The sequence below is a fragment of the Kwoniella mangroviensis genome, chromosome 2 (assembly GCF_000507465.2).
Source record: "Kwoniella mangroviensis CBS 8507 chromosome 2, whole genome shotgun sequence".
Classification (NCBI taxonomy): Eukaryota; Fungi; Basidiomycota; class Tremellomycetes; order Tremellales; family Cryptococcaceae; genus Kwoniella; species Kwoniella mangrovensis.
In genome coordinates this window covers 1,023,384-1,039,001 of record NC_088828.1, presented here as the reverse complement: position 1 = coordinate 1,039,001, position 15,618 = coordinate 1,023,384, and the positions used below count along the sequence as shown (strand labels likewise).

Below are 15,618 nucleotides of genomic sequence, written 5' to 3'. Positions count from 1 at the left end.
GAAAGTCGTGTTTGCTGTAGTTGATCAAACGATGAAAAGAAGAAGAGGAATGTGTGAACGGGTGAGGTGGTACGAGGAAACACAGCCACTCGCACAATCCTTCCAAGGGAGTTTATATGATTGAATTGAGGGATGATTGGACTCCACTCAGATAAGGGTTTGGTGTTGAGAACAAACTAAGCACAGTGGCCTATGCTTGTGTGTATGTACGTGTGAATGAAGAAATGATGAACATGAAGATGAAAGAATACGTGCAAGGTGAGATGAGTACCAACCTTATCGATCGTTGATGCTACCTCTCCCAATCTCTCTGCTGGATTACTCTCTTTATTGTCAATTGCGTGATCCGCGCTGCTTTATCTTTCTCCTTCTGATAGCGCTGCCCCTTTCTAGGATGTGAGGTCGGCTTGTTGGTCGTTATGAAGGTGTATGTGAATGCTGATTTAACGGTAGATTGTATGTAGTATCGGCGGTATGTATGATGGATGAAAGAAAGATAAGAAGAGGAAGAAAGATTGAGAATGATATTGAATGTATCGATTCAAAGCATTAAGTTGATTATACATGACGTGCACCGTACGGCCCCATACAAAATTGTGAACACGGCGATGCTCGGTCATCGAACACCTTGCTCCTCAATCCTAATTACCTAAACAATCCATCCCCAATCCACATGCCCGAGGGTCATCCCCGTTCCACATTCCATGGAACCAACTTTTTCTTTCTATGGAAATCTATCCCTTGCATACATATATAAGGTCTCACTCAGTCCCACGTATATTCAAGTCCAGATCTTATTTTTGGACTCGCAACATTGATGCATCGGAGCAGAGCTTGTGAGGATGAGCTCGGGTTCTGGTCTAATGTATACAATATACAAAATACAAAATTTGCCACTGCCTTTGAAAACGCTTGGTAAGCGCAACGGCGCCAAGTGAAATCGCAAAAAGATCTCAAGCCGATGGTACACCCAAGCGGATCAAGGGGATCGGCAGGTACAACGTGTTTCTTCTCATGGGTGGATCAGATAAGATTTGAAGCGTATACTTACGTAAATTGCGATCGATCATGCATGTTCAGTGAATGGCGATGAGATATGTTGACCTGACTAAATTTGGAAAGCTCAAATGCACAAGTTATGCTACTTGAGTGGACATCGAGGATCATCTGGAGCATTGGACAGAAGTATGAGAGAGTTCCACTCAAACTCCCACTGATTCAATAGTCCTCTGCCCGATGATATATTGATCCACATTTTCCAGTATCTCACCAACGATCTCTCCACTTTGTCAAGATGTAGTAGAGTATCCAAACTATTCGAACGATGTGCTTCTCCCATACTAGATTACCATCTCAGACTTCATCCCAGTGTCGACCAAACCGATCCATACCTTATCGATAGTACGCAACGTATACGTCGCTTGCTCGATCCCTCACCGTCAATGAAAGAAAAGTTGAAGCAAGTCAGAATACTTACAGTACATCATCATTCAAGTTATTGGTGTCGACCTGATAAATTTCCTTCAATCTTTTTACCCAATCTGATCACGTTGGATATACAAGTAGATGAAGAATTTTATAATCATTTCCACGATCGAACTAGAACACCTGCGCCTACCTCCAATTCATCCTGTCCATTGCTATTAGAATTGAAACCGAAGAATTTGATTCTACGGATACACGGATTTGAAAGAGTGATATATGGGTATGGAGGAATACCGTTAGGCATATTCGACAAGGTCGATAGTGTGTTTCTCATACCGAGAGTCGGCATAGGGTACATGGCTTATTTCGATCCTTATGAGGGATTATCTAGATCACCCCCTTCAAGGATCAAATCGATTACTATTATATATAAGGTTATCCCGGATTATACTTCATCTGCACAAGAATCGATGAAGCAACGTAGAAAAGGTAATAGATACGCAAAGTTACAAAAGATGGTAGAAGATCTCGGAGATAGCGAGATCTCTCTTATAATAGTACTTCAGCGTTACCTAAGTGAGGGAGTTGAAGAAGAGATGCAACAAGCGATAAACATTCATTTAGATGGGCTGCCGGAAAAGTTTTGGTCCCAAGAGAAAAAAGAGAAACGGAAGAAGATGGTAGGGGTTTTGTCTTTGCAGCGGTGGGTGGCAGAGAGATGGAGATGGGAAGATCGGTTTGATGAAGATGAGGTATGGGGTTGGGAAGACGAAGGTGGAATTTTGTAATTTCAACACATGTGTATGTTATATAAATGGCATTATCATATGCATGCATGGCTCGAACAGACAGGTACATAATGCTTTCGTCAAAGAGAAGAATGATGATGATATCATCATACCTTGGATGACTCTCAACTGCCATCTATCTCGCCAAGCATGATACATGATATGATTCCGTTGACTTGGTCAAAGCGAGCTGAGAGGGAGAAGAGAAGTGAAGGAGTCGTCAATAGCAAGCAGCGATCCAAGCGTTTATTGATATTTAGCGGTGGCTTGTAAGCTTAGCACCTCTCTCACTTTGGTACAAACACCATCGGGTGTGACATGTACCAAAGTGTGGGGTTAGAGTTTTCGGAGTATTTTTCTTTTTCTCTTCAGCATGTTTCGAATTTTTGTTCCGAGTACGCTTTGACCTCGCGTTTCGTATTGTTTTGTTTTTGATTGTTGTTTGTTTACGTCAAAAACCCTTAAAAAGTCATTCACGCTCTTCTGCTTGCTTAAAGATTGGAAGGAATGAACAAGCTAATCCAAGGGATGGGTTGGGATAAGATGGTCAGAGAGGTCTAACAATGCGGAGTAACAGCTACTGTACCATTCTGGTAAAGTACCTTTTAAGGAGGAAGCGTGAGGCTTGTTGGTGGATTGTGCGCCATCAAATCCGTCTTATGATGTCCTTCTAAAGACACTAGGCGGTAGCAGCTGATTTGACTTGCCCTAGGAGGTGGGGAATGCCAACTGCTCAAATAGGTATATGTATGTATGTTCTGTACCTACCTGTCCTTCTGTCTTTCTTACATCACATTCTCATCCTGTCTTTCGAAAATACAATCAGATCCATCTTCTTGTAGCTATTAGTATATACCCTTCGTTCTATTCAACGACCATTTCAAGCCAAGTCAATCATATAACAACACGACCTATCCACTTATACATAACTGACGGTTAAACAAACTGTGGTGGTCTCGGTGGTGGTGGTAGATCACTATTCGGTTCAGTCAAAATTGGAATAATTCAAACATAATAAAGGCGCTTTCACATCGGCATACCTATACGTAACAAAGTCAAGAAACAAATAATATACGGTCACTAAGATATTGGGAATCAAAATCCTGGTTAGCACCCTCTCTGGTACATTGTATCCCGATATCAACACTTATCGGCTTGTATCAGTAGAAAAGAAGGGCTTGAGCTGGCAGATCAGTTATCAATCGATACTCAGTTGATAGATTACCAGGCTCTGGTTCTGTGTCTGTGTCTGCATTCGCTATTGTATGTATCGCATTCTTTTCAGCACCCCTCTTACTACTTTCATTGTTTCTGCGTGCTTCTTCTTTTCCTCTTTTACACCCGTTTCATGATTGTCAAAAGTTCATCGTTGCTGATATACCGATTCCTTCCCTATCCTCTCTCCATCAGTGCAGTGCATTGATATCGCCGGACATACCATCCTGTGCAACCCGGAGAAAAAGTGAAAGAGGGGTAAACAAACATAAGATCCTAGAAATCTACCCATTCTATCGTAATAACCATAAAAACCCTTTCTTTGATCATACCAGTAAATCACCCAGGAACATTACAAGAACACAATAGATCAACAGATCAACAAAGAAAACATCCTTCAACACCGAAGCCGGATCACTCAACCATATACACAGTCTGTCAACATGGAGTTGGATTTGGGTGCACCTCTGACTAGATCAACTCCAGATACAACTGTTCAACAGCTACAGCATAAACGATCATTCTTATCAAAATTACGACGTACACCTTCTTCTGTTTCTACATCAACATCACCTTACGGTCAACCCATACATGCTGCATCGACCTCAGCAGTGGTTTTTTCCTCTACACGACCAGTAAGTACGGTAAAAAAAAACCAAGTTGGTGTACCTATCATGATGGTCAATCGCTCAGAAGAGATATTCGGGCCTTCAACAAGTATAAAACATGGATTTGGGATTGAAGATGAACTGGAGTGGGAAAGGGTCAGGACGTTACCTAGAGTTAGACTAGTACCACCTCCAGAAGGTATGTCTTCGTTACCTCTTCCTTATCATCTACCGTTGGTTACACTCAAGCTTTCTGGTTGACTGACTTGTCAAATTCATATAGAACAAACCGAACCTATCATGTTATATCCCCCACCTCGTCTCGCCTCACCACCACCCACCTTACCTCACCCATTCCTCTCAGCTCCATCTTCACCGCCCACCTCACCACCTAGACTTAGTACAAGACCAGGCTCTCCACCTCAATCTCCGCCGCGTCGTCCGCAGAGCATATACTCCCAATCACCCACTTGGGCAGGTATGGCCGACGGCTTCGTCTTACCCCCACCGAAATTCTCGAGGAACTCTACTGGTTGGTCTTCCACTGCATTTGGTGGCGGGAACGTCGTCATGCCCAAAAGGCGTGAACAGGTGGATGAAGATAGGAGAAAGAGGATAAGCGAATATGCCATTGGTAGTCCGCCTCGATCACCGCCTGCGATCGTCGTTAGTGGGATGATGAGAAGTCTGGAGAGTCAGGAAGAAATCGCTGCTAATAAGAGGATGAGAGTGGATGATGAACAGCACGAAATCAATCTCGATGAACGAAGACCTCAGCAGAATGTTCTGGATGATGAGAAGGAGCTGACTGCTTCTCCCATTGATATGGACATCGATCAGATACCGACACCTCCCTCTGTCCCAGATGTTGATATCAACATTGCACAATCTGCTCCAGTAGCTGCTATTCCTCTAAGAAGCACAACTGTGCCAGCTCCTCAGAGCAGTGATACACCTACATCACCAAGCAAGACACCCGTACCGAAGGCCATCCGAAGGTCAAGAGCTCTGTCACTATCAGCTGCTTTCTCATCTTCTTCTGGTCTAAAGAACGTCGAAGTACCTCCCCTTCCCGACCTTCCTTCCAGGCCACCTATACGAAAACAAAAGTCGTTGAAGAAGTTCTTCTTCAGCTCATCCACACCTCCTGAAGCTGTAGTAGCTAGTTCTTCGATACCTCCCGTACCAGCTGTTCCTCTCCAAGAACGAAAGCCAACTGAGGACAATCAACCGGTGAAACAAGAGAAGGAGAAGCCTTCCAAGGGAAAGAAAATCTTGCAAAGAGCAAGATCTAAACCTTCACTCAAGATCGATGTCAAAGTCGCTAAACCTTCTTCACCTTCCACAAGCCCATCACCTACCACACCGGCACTTACGACTGGCAAGACAGATATCTCAACATCATCATCCATCACGACAACTCCTTCGTCCGCACCGGCTCAACTCAGAGGTCTAAGCAAGAGGTTCTCACTGTCCAACATGTCTCAGGCATTCAAGAAGAAGTCGCATTCTACACCTGTATCCGCTACTGCATCCTTTGGCTCACCGGTGCCCATGGTCCCTGATATACCTGAAGCGTTTAAGAAGAACAAGGACAGTAAGGACATCAAAGCCAAAGGGAAAGGAAAAGCGATCGAATCTGCTTCACCTATAAGTCCGAGAAAGTCGAAAACACTAGATACGGATAACAACGATGAAATGTTGACACCTACTGGATTACCCAGAAGAAGTGAATCGTTAAAAGCTATCCAGTCACTCACCTTCTGTCAAGAGGACGAGTCTAACGTGGAAGGTCTAGCAGATCATACCAACATCATTTCGACAGAAAATGTGATTACGGATGAACCTCAATCATTATTACCCGCTTTCGAAGTTTCTTCCGATACTCAAGCTCTTTCGAGCCCAGTCTCGGCTTCAGTTCCCCGTTCGGGTCCTTCATCCGAGTCACCCATTCAGTCTGTCAAGTCAATCTCAACGGTTGACATCGACGACGTTGATATCGATATTGATATTGAAGAAGAGGATGACGAGCACGAACTTGCCCATGCGCAATTGATGCATGTCTCGCCTCGAACCAGAAGAGATCCATCACAATCCTTATCATTACAGGAGTTTCTGTCTTCGCCACCCGGTAAAACATCGAATATCGTCATCGTCCCTACAAAGGGATTGAGAAGGAGTGTAGAAGCTGTTGTCATGTTGGGTAATCCAATGATGATGAACCTCCAAAGCCCCCTTTCCCCAACGGATGGCAACCATGTACCAAACGAAGAAGATCGGGAGGCAGATGGTTTGAAGAAGAAGGACAAAAAGAGAGAATCGAAGTTGTTCGAGAGAAGAGGTAGTGAGACTGAATCAGAAGCTGAGGAATTGAAAACTCCTTTGGAAGAATCATCTGAGATTTTCCCCAATCAACCTGATCTTGTACAAGAAGACGAAGAGCCTACACCTAAAGCATCATCTTCTCGAACGACAAGCGAAGAACAACAAGTAAGGGTTGAGGATGATTGCGAATACGATTATGATCTTGAGTCATTACCCAGTGATACAGTATTGGTTGAAACTCCCTCACGATTACCAGCTGTCCCTCACTCGTCAGAAACTTCGACTATAACGAATGCTACACCGGTAAACACGAAAAATCGGTTCGTCTCCCCTGAAGCGTTATTAAAGCGATTACATTCGTCAAGAAGACCCAACCAGGCGACACCATATCAACATAACAAGAAAGGATCAGCGTCCAAAGATAGAGAATCCTTAATTCTTTTAAGGGATATACCACTTCCTCCCTTGCCTGCTTCCGACAGTAAAGAATTTTCAAGTTTGAGTAAAGAAATGCAATTGAGGAGTTTGAAATTTGAAAGTCTAGGATTGGATTTTCAACAGTGGGATGAATGGAGTGAAGAGGATATTGATCGATTGATCATGACCAGTGAAATCACGGCTTAGATTAGGTCCCAGTATATATAATATGTTTCGATATACCCTGCTGTACCGACATTGGACAATTCATTTATTCAGTTGTAACACTTTCAATTTTGTTTTCTTATCCTTCTATCGCATTGAACGATCTCGTTACGAATACACTACGAAACAGAACCGAATGGACATTTGTTATGAATTGAATATATGGTCGATGAATTAGAATGCATTGCGTTATTGCATTATTATAGTACTGTAAAAATAAGCACAACTCCCTTCGAGCTGCAAATCTCATTACTACCACATTAATACCTTGCTCATCACACTTCTCCATCTCATCACTTCTTCCGCTTTCATTTTCCCTTCCCATTCACCACTGTCTGTCCATCCCTCCATGGTTTGGAATATCAAGTTATCTTTCCTTTTCTGTATATTAGATTTCGACCAGCCGACCTTATCGGCGTAGGGATTCTTACAAGTCAATTCGATATGCCCCTTGATAATCCTCATACTCTCTTGATGTGATCGTTCAATGCTCTTCGTCGATCCCCTATGTCTAATCTTCTGGATATATCCTGCATTCACAATATGCACAGGAGTATCTATATTCACACACTTTGTGATTGACGAGATGAAAGAAACGTTAAATAAACTCGGATTACTGGCCATGGGTGCTTTCCCCATAATTGGACTGGGTGTAGAAGGCTCGAAAAGAATAGTGAGAGATTTGATAGTTCGTAGAGCCTCCAAGACCGGTTCGGTAAATGTACATTGACCTTCCGGGATAGCATATAATCTTGGTCCACTAATCAATATAACATGCTGTACGCTGTTTAGTATGTCATCCGCTGTTTAGTATGTCATCCGGTAGGTGGAACCTTGAGATGAATTCTAAAGATGGTACGTGGATATATAATGTTGTCGGACGGAGGGATAGCAGTAGTCGACATGGTACAGTATGATTTCCTGGATGTGTTGATGTAGGCCATTGATCATCGTTATATCTGAGATGTAACGTATCTAATCTCTCAAATGAGGGGGATGGTGATGGTAGTTTTTCATCCTCATCGAAGAAAGAGCTACGGCACCATGTAACCTTATGATACTCTATATCCAATACCTTGACATAATTGAACAACTCGGATAATCGTGAATTGGGAAGATGTCTTTGAGTAGGGGATATACCGATAGATCCATCATATTGATATTTATCTTCGAGTTTCCTCTGCATGTATCCTTCCTGGGTCTTTTGGAATGTCGTATAATACTTCTTCTCATACGTACTTGACCAAGGTGTCAGAGAGATGTATAGCCATAGTAAAGGAGTAACGAGTTCATACAAGTCCTTGCAGGTGAGACTGAGTTGCAAGAGGCTATTTTTGTTTTCACGAACTCGTATTCTCGCGTTCCATCATGAGAATCAATGTCGATATCTGAAAAGTAGCGTGAGGTTGCGGACGTTCGAGCAGATGTCAACTGGATGTCAGCAAGTTGATAAGGTCCCTTCTGATTGATCATACAGTGTAATGTACAGAGCGTACGGGTGTGGCATACTGAAACGTGGTTAATCCCTGGTTACGTCAGCTGATAACCGTAACCGAGACTGGTCTCGATCATTCACTCTACCAGATGAATATCAATGTGTGTCCTTGCGCATTTCTTTCCCTCCTTCCTGCATTCACTCCTCAGCTCTCTCCCCCTACAGCTTGATCACAAACAATTAGTGACGATAGACACGGTGGTATCCTCCATGCGATGGCTAAAGTAGGTTATTCTGATCTATCAGCTCCTAATTCTACCCAGCTGATGACCGTCCATGAATATTGTTTATAGTCCAAAAAGAAGAAAACTCCAACCCATCCCATCCCCACTCGTCAATCCCAAAGAGCTCTCAAATCAATCCCAACTTCAGTCATATCCGGCCCTCAAACACCTCAACTTGGTTCTGAACGACCATACATCAAGAATCACATCAGCGTCTTAGATCTCCCCACTGAAGTGCTGGATCAGATCTTCTCTCACGTATCATGTGACAACGACACAAAAGACGACCTTCTATCATGTTGCCTAGTCTCGAAGAGGTTTCACCAAGTCTCTGCGCCTCTTCTATGGAGCCATCTCAACCTTTCACCATGGTCGAAATGTCGCGACGATGAAGGGGATGCAGATAGATTATCGATATACCGAGGGATACTCGACAAGCTGTGTTCTGGAAAATCGAAAAGGGTTGATGGTTTGGTTAAAAGAGTGAAATATCTCACACTATATCATCATAATCATAACTGGTGTGGAGATATGAAAGGTGTACTTCGATTACCCAATTTACAAGTCCTTCAAATCAACTTGAACTCGGGCACCTGGGATCATCCACATTCACCGTGTCATGACCGTGCAGGAGAGCGCTGCAAATTGATCTCTGACATCCATCCTTCAACTATAATAATCAGAGACTGTGAGACTTCGACCAATCCTTTGTCTCGTCCGTCCACTTGGCCATTATCAATCTGGAGAAATGTGCATGATTTGTTTTTCGTATCTTCCGACTTCGGCTCAGACGATGCAGACCATATGAGACTCGGTTTACCGGGAATGCTATTAGATAGGTTAGAATCAATCACCTGGATCTTCAGTCCGATCCATACCAGGAATTTATCACTCAATATTACGATGTGTTACTTCAAGGCATACTATTTGTTCCCCTTCATATTCAGCTTAAAGCAAACTAAAAATGTACCTTTCACTATCGTCAACCCCGCTCAATTCATATTTGATCACCAAGCGATCGTCGAACATATCAAACGCACGTTCGTCAAATATGCCATCAAATTAGGCATGAGAAGGGAGGATATTGACAAAAGGTTGGGACAGATTAGATTCCTGACGATGTACCAATGGATCGAAATGAGAGGTGAATGGGAAGGGAAATTCGATGAGAGGGAATTGCTGGAATGGAAAAAAGTCATCGACAGACGTCATTCGGGGATACGAGGATAGAGTGCTCATGGCATATGTGACTGGTCATGCTTTTGTATATATTCACAGTATGGATGATGAGAGTGACTGGTTTATCGATTTAATTTGAGATCATGGCCTTTGTCAGATACGTAGGTGAAGAAGAGGGTCAAGTATTATTGTAATAACAAACAATCCCACTCCTATTTCTCTCTTTCACCGTATCAGAATAGAATAGACCAACGATACCTACACTCGACAAGCTACTCTCTTCAAGTTCTATAAGTTAACTCATCCTCTCATTGCCTCTTTCCACCCTTCCACCTCCCCTTGTTCAAGCCTCCCCACCCAGCCCTGTTCTCCCTCCCATTCCTCAAACGTCAAAAACTCAATCTTATCCTTCCATTCACCTATTTTCCCTTCTGTCCAACCCATCTTCCTAGTCTCCGCCCCAAATTTACCTAAGATGTAATCTCTACTTTCCCAATGCAATTGGTCCTCAGTCGCTCTTGAGTTCTCTTCGATTAAACTAGCGAGTATACCGGCATTGACCAACTTGATTGATTGAAGGTTCTTCAGTTGAATGATGAGGTTGATAATTTGGATAGCATTGTATAAGTCGGGTCGATGAGGTGCATCTAATTTATACATCACCTTCTCACCTTCATTTGAGGTAGAAGGCGGATGGAATATCCATGTCAATCTTTCGAGATTCTTCAGGGTGATTGGTATAGGCGCAGCTACAGGTTCAAGTTCTAAACATGGTATATCCCTTACTGGAGAGACCAATACAAGTTCCTCGACGCATTTCCATATCGATATTGGTATAGATCCTTTACAAAGATCTAAACCCCTATTGAAATTGTCTCTCAGAACGATAGTTGATGGCGTGAGATCTCTGAGTAGACGACAATTTGGATTATATTGATTTCTCGAGGTCAAAGTTGGATCACTGAGATGAATCTTTCTGTGATCCTGCTTACGCATTGAGAGTATATCCAACTCGAGTATTTGCAAATTTGGTAATTTCAGCGAAGTGTTATATCCATGTAAACACCATTCAGGTGTATGAGATTCGAGATAAAACTTCTCAACATGCTTGAGGAGGGGCTTGAGGTCTTTCTTCCCTGTTCCTATTGAACCACAGTGTGCCTTTTGAGGATCTTCAATCTTACGATATACATATACACCGTTGGCACTGACGAGTCGAGGTTCGGCGAAGAAGGGTGATAGTCTGAGATGATGCCATAAGAGTGGAGAAGAGAGTTTGTGGAATGTCTTGGATACTCGAGAACAGGATAGTAAGGATGCTTGGTCGGTGGAGAGGCAAGTGAAAATTTGGAGGATGATCTCGTTAGGCAGGGATGTTGGTTGTGCTTGAGAGTGAGAAGAAGGACCAGCAGATTGAGTTGAGGATGAGGTAATCTGATCTGTTCTTTTGAATGTACGAGAAGAGCTTGACTTGGATTTGGATTTGGGTTTCGTTCTAGTCTGTTGAAACCAGGAGAGTTCGACGTGACGTGAGCTTGCTGTGTTGACTCGACAGACTGATAATGGAAACAGCAGACTTACCGATCTTGCCATATTGGAACCTAACAGCTGCAGGACGGTATCGAAGAAGATCGTACCCGTGGTGATAAGCCGGAATATATGAGCATGCACGAAGTGACAAAGTCCTTGAATGAACAGAGTCAGAGTCAATGTCAGTCGCAGGACGGTACTCTACTGATAACGGGTGACACGAGGTTACGACTAGGTAGATGATATGTCTGTGTGTCCGTGTGTACTTTATGTGTGGTCTGATCCCTGCTTCCCAAAACATTCAGCGCCAGCGAAAAATCAATGCATATATGCTACCCTACTGAGCTCTATTCCCATGATATGTGTGGTTTCGCACGTACTGTATGAATGTATAGACAACTATGTATGTTATATTTGGGAAGTAACGAGTATAGTGATCCCATAGTTACAGCAACGATAAAGCACTCCAAGAAAGGTTGTGATGAAGGAGGTCGATCATTTCTATTTCGTAATAAGGACGTATAATATACGTTTATAGGTTATGACGGTTATGACCCGTAGAATAATGTATGTGTTATTGTCCATGATAGGAGAAATATCTATGTCTTTCTAATATATACACATGTCGTAGCGGAGGGAATGGCAAGCAAATTCGGAGCTTATAGGAATGAGGTGATTATTCCCACGAAACCCAATACTACCGTAAATGCAGGAACAGCCAATCCCTTCGAGCCGCCCGAGGTCGAACCGGAGGATGAAGAGGTAGCACTTGCAGAGCTGTCCGAGCCGGAAGTAGCTGAAGCTGAAGTATCATCCGTAGCAGTAACCACATGAGGGGACTCTACCGAAGCACTTGCCTGAGTACTGGAAGCGTTCGAAGCTGAGCTCGAAGTGGTTGAAGCTGAACTGCTAGATTTGGAGGTAGTGGCAGGAACAGAGGTAGCAGCGATGGCAGAAGCGTCAGGTATAGTAGTCGATGCGGCCGCCTCGGAGGATGTGACGGCTCCAGCGAGGTTGGCAAACCCAACTGCCGCGGGATTGTATCGGAATACGGTGTAGGTGTTCTTGAGAGCTGCGTCTCCGACGATCCACTGTACAGGAGAGCTGGAAGAGAGGGATTGGACATAAGCCGCTCCGGTACACATAGTTGTATCCGAGGTGTATCTTCCAAGATTGAAATCCTGATCAGTGATTTTGATCGTGAAGGTTCCAAAGGTAATTTCGAAGTCGACATTGGTAGAGCAAGGATAAGCGAAATAAGGTGCGTAAGATCCGGTCATCCGTTGTGATCCTGGGATATTGGCGTAGATAGCTTCGATGATTGATTCTGGACCTCCGATTAGGGTTGTTCCGGTGTCGATGGCTGCCATGTTGGATGAACCGAGTGAGACGGTCTCTCCTTGCATGGTCATACCTAGTAAGCAATTGAGAGATCAGCTTGGTTGTACTTGATCAGTATCGCAAGAATGTACGGTATACTCACTGGCCATAGGGATTTGCCAGTATTGAGCACTACCACTGACTGAGACATAGGTGACATCACCAGAATACAAAGAAGAGTCTATGATGAGAGATTTAGCCGAGTGTGCAAAGTCAACGATTGATGATTATCGAGGCTTACCCAAAAATCCAAAAGTTGCTACACCACCATCTGCCTCAACGGAGCTTGCTCCAGCTACATTTCGATATCGAGCCAAGTGGAAAGCGAATAGAGGTTCGGACCATGAGGATGACTTGGCGAGGGTGACCCACCAAGGTGTAGCTGTGATACCAGTGGCGTTAGCAGGATTGGCCGAAGAAAGAAGGGTTCAGGATTCGATCATAGCTGAGATCTTCACCCACCTTTGGAATAAGCCAAAGCGGGCCAACTCAAACCCATAATCCCACTGACACCAGTACTAAGCAAACCAGAACTGACTTCATCGCATGCAGCGAACGTCTGGGAGGCTACCGAGTATCCACCTAGAGTGACCAAGTCCTGCACTAAAGATCCAGCCGCTGTTCCAGATCCATACTCGATGGAGAATGAAGATGACAGGCTACACCAGGCAGTCAGCAGCTGATCGTCAGCCTCTGTCTAGTCTGACTGCATTGTATCTATGAATTGCTGCTACTCACTTGACCTTAGATGTACTGGACGTATCATCGTATGTATCCATACTAGTACAAGCCCCCGTCGTACACGCATCAGAAGCTACCCAAAGATCGGATGATCCAGTATCCAAGACAATGTCCAAGCTTTGTGAGGGTGTACCGACGTTCAAAGTGGCAGAGTAGGATGTATCAAGATTATGGTTAGTTAGTCTATCCATGGATAAATGAAAGATATCATCAGCTCAACTTCATTCACAATCCAGTCAAGTGCTTTATATCAAAGTAGTGTTTACCCACGTTATTTCTCCATTATCAGCCCTCTTATCTATAGCTTTAGCGTAAGCAGCTGAGAAACCACCTGATCCACTGTTATATTTCGAGTCTATCCTTGCCCCGGCCCATAACAACCAACTGGGAGGTAAACCTTCGTCGTCGGCTCTAGTCTGAAGACTGGAGGACGAATGTCTTTTCTGACGATGTCGTAGTCTCTGAGGAGGAACATCCCTCTTGGCTTTGGCATACCCCTTGACACGTCGAGCTGTGCCCGGACCGTGAGAAAGAGTAGCTGTTATACCTCTTTTAGAGCTGGAAGCTAGTGCTGAGGGTTCCGCTGGTAAGATTGGACTTGGCCCATTTGGTTGAGGGTTGGCGAGGGCGAGAGGTAAGGTCGATAAGAGGAGTAAGGAGATCAACATGTTGTGTGGAGGGTAGAAGAGCCAGCTACTTCGGGAGATTGAGATGTTGGGTAGAATGAGAAGTGTGACTGTTGGAATGTCAGGACGACGGGATGATGGGAGTGTAAAGAGTGACAAAGGTCAGTTTTCGTTTTGTGTGATTTCCCGTGAACCAAGCCTTGGCAGTGATGTTAAGTTGATCACATCAAGGAGTAAAAGAATGACAAGATTACGGTGATGGTAGGTGTAGAATAAAAGAAGGATTTTTTTGGTACACACCGAGAGTGAAAGGAGTCGTATAAAGGTGGTATAGGAAGAACGATGGTATGGTATGGTATGGTATGGTATGGTATGATGTGTAATTTGTACACAAGTACCGTACTCATACTAGAGGATTTGAGGTGTTTCAGTAGTACCATAGTACACGTCCAAACGGTTTACTTGGCATCATCTCAAGATGAATTCAAAGGATGGTAATACACACACAATTGCAGGGTGGAATAACAGCACAGGGCGTAGAGATGTGTACTCACGATCAACAAAGCGAACAAAACTATCTTAGATCCAGACTTTGATCTACTCTTTTCCCAGTTATCGATACCGCTTTCTATATCCAGCGAAAAGATGGGTCGAAGTTAAGGTTGTTGACTGACCAGCAGTGAGACGTTCTAATGTCTTTTGGGATATAACTCGATCAACGAGGATATATTTTCGGGTTTGATGGATTGATGGGATGGGATGGTTGGATTGGACCTGCCAAAAGATGCAAGACAATAGATGTTTTCCGTCCAAGAAAGAGATGATAGACGTTTCAAGATGAGTCTAGTCTTATACTATAAACCAAATCGATCGAAAGAAAAGGCTGAATGGGGCCTGCGTAAAAAGAGACTACGAGCAACTACGAAGAACTGCGGATTATATCAACCTGGAAGAAAGTCATTGAAGGAACGTGGCTTCGTGTGGGCTATACTGTGCTACGTAGACGCCAAGTGATGATCGTCCAACGTACACAATCCTCTTGTTGACCCTAGAAAAATGGGTGGGAACTGAGGTGAGGAGAAGTTGATCAAGGGTCGATGTGAATTCTGTGAAGGGTGTGGATGCTTCGGAGTGATTTTCCACAAAGTCAAAGTGAAAAAAAATCAAGTCGCGTAGTTGAATTTCAAGTTTGATCCTTTGTTTTCTCAGGGTAGAAAACGTAGCTAAGTTAAACGTTGAATTTACAGCACCCCAGTCAGTGCCTTCGTTTGAGAGTCGAGATCAAAGACTGAGATTGTGAACAGCAAGTGCTTGTCTACACTGCGATTAGAGCGATGGCAAAGTTCTCAACTGCAGATGTCAGTACTATATATATATATACACTTGTCATGGGTATACGAAAAGACGATTGACGATGATCATCAGTTGTTGTATGACGTT

General features: G+C 43.7%; 6 protein-coding genes across 6 annotated transcripts; 3 read left to right on the top strand and 3 right to left on the bottom strand.

Moving 5' to 3' along the window:
• Positions 1-1,442: 1,442 nt before the first annotated feature.
• Positions 1,443-2,213, top strand: I203_107240 (uncharacterized protein; the record flags this gene model as incomplete). Its single annotated transcript, XM_019145326.1, has 1 exon — positions 1,443-2,213. The coding sequence occupies one exon, from the start codon at positions 1,443-1,445 to the stop codon at positions 2,211-2,213; it is 771 nt and encodes a 256-aa protein (XP_019005145.1).
• A 1,658-nt stretch (positions 2,214-3,871) lies between these two features.
• On the top strand, positions 3,872-6,985 carry I203_107239 (uncharacterized protein; the record flags this gene model as incomplete). Its single annotated transcript, XM_019145325.1, has 2 exons — positions 3,872-4,235; positions 4,320-6,985. The coding sequence occupies 2 exons, from the start codon at positions 3,872-3,874 to the stop codon at positions 6,983-6,985; spliced, it is 3,030 nt and encodes a 1,009-aa protein (XP_019005144.1).
• Positions 6,986-7,255: 270 nt separating this feature from the next.
• Positions 7,256-8,189, bottom strand: I203_107238 (uncharacterized protein; the record flags this gene model as incomplete). The annotated part of the gene is made up of 2 exons (XM_065518154.1): positions 7,256-7,787; positions 7,837-8,189. 2 exons carry the CDS (start codon positions 8,187-8,189, stop codon positions 7,256-7,258), a joined length of 885 nt encoding a protein of 294 aa, XP_065372884.1.
• A 524-nt stretch (positions 8,190-8,713) lies between these two features.
• On the top strand, positions 8,714-9,952 carry I203_107237 (uncharacterized protein; the record flags this gene model as incomplete). The annotated part of the gene is made up of 2 exons (XM_019145323.1): positions 8,714-8,722; positions 8,792-9,952. The coding sequence occupies 2 exons, from the start codon at positions 8,714-8,716 to the stop codon at positions 9,950-9,952; spliced, it is 1,170 nt and encodes a 389-aa protein (XP_019005142.1).
• Positions 9,953-10,201: 249 nt separating this feature from the next.
• On the bottom strand, positions 10,202-11,494 carry I203_107236 (uncharacterized protein; the record flags this gene model as incomplete). The annotated part of the gene is made up of 1 exon (XM_065518153.1): positions 10,202-11,494. One exon carries the CDS (start codon positions 11,492-11,494, stop codon positions 10,202-10,204), a length of 1,293 nt encoding a protein of 430 aa, XP_065372883.1.
• A 596-nt stretch (positions 11,495-12,090) lies between these two features.
• On the bottom strand, positions 12,091-14,220 carry I203_107235 (uncharacterized protein; the record flags this gene model as incomplete). Its single annotated transcript, XM_019145321.1, has 6 exons — positions 12,091-12,845; positions 12,915-12,992; positions 13,053-13,193; positions 13,274-13,470; positions 13,550-13,735; positions 13,823-14,220. 6 exons carry the CDS (start codon positions 14,218-14,220, stop codon positions 12,091-12,093), a joined length of 1,755 nt encoding a protein of 584 aa, XP_019005140.1.
• Positions 14,221-15,618: the final 1,398 nt, after the last annotated feature.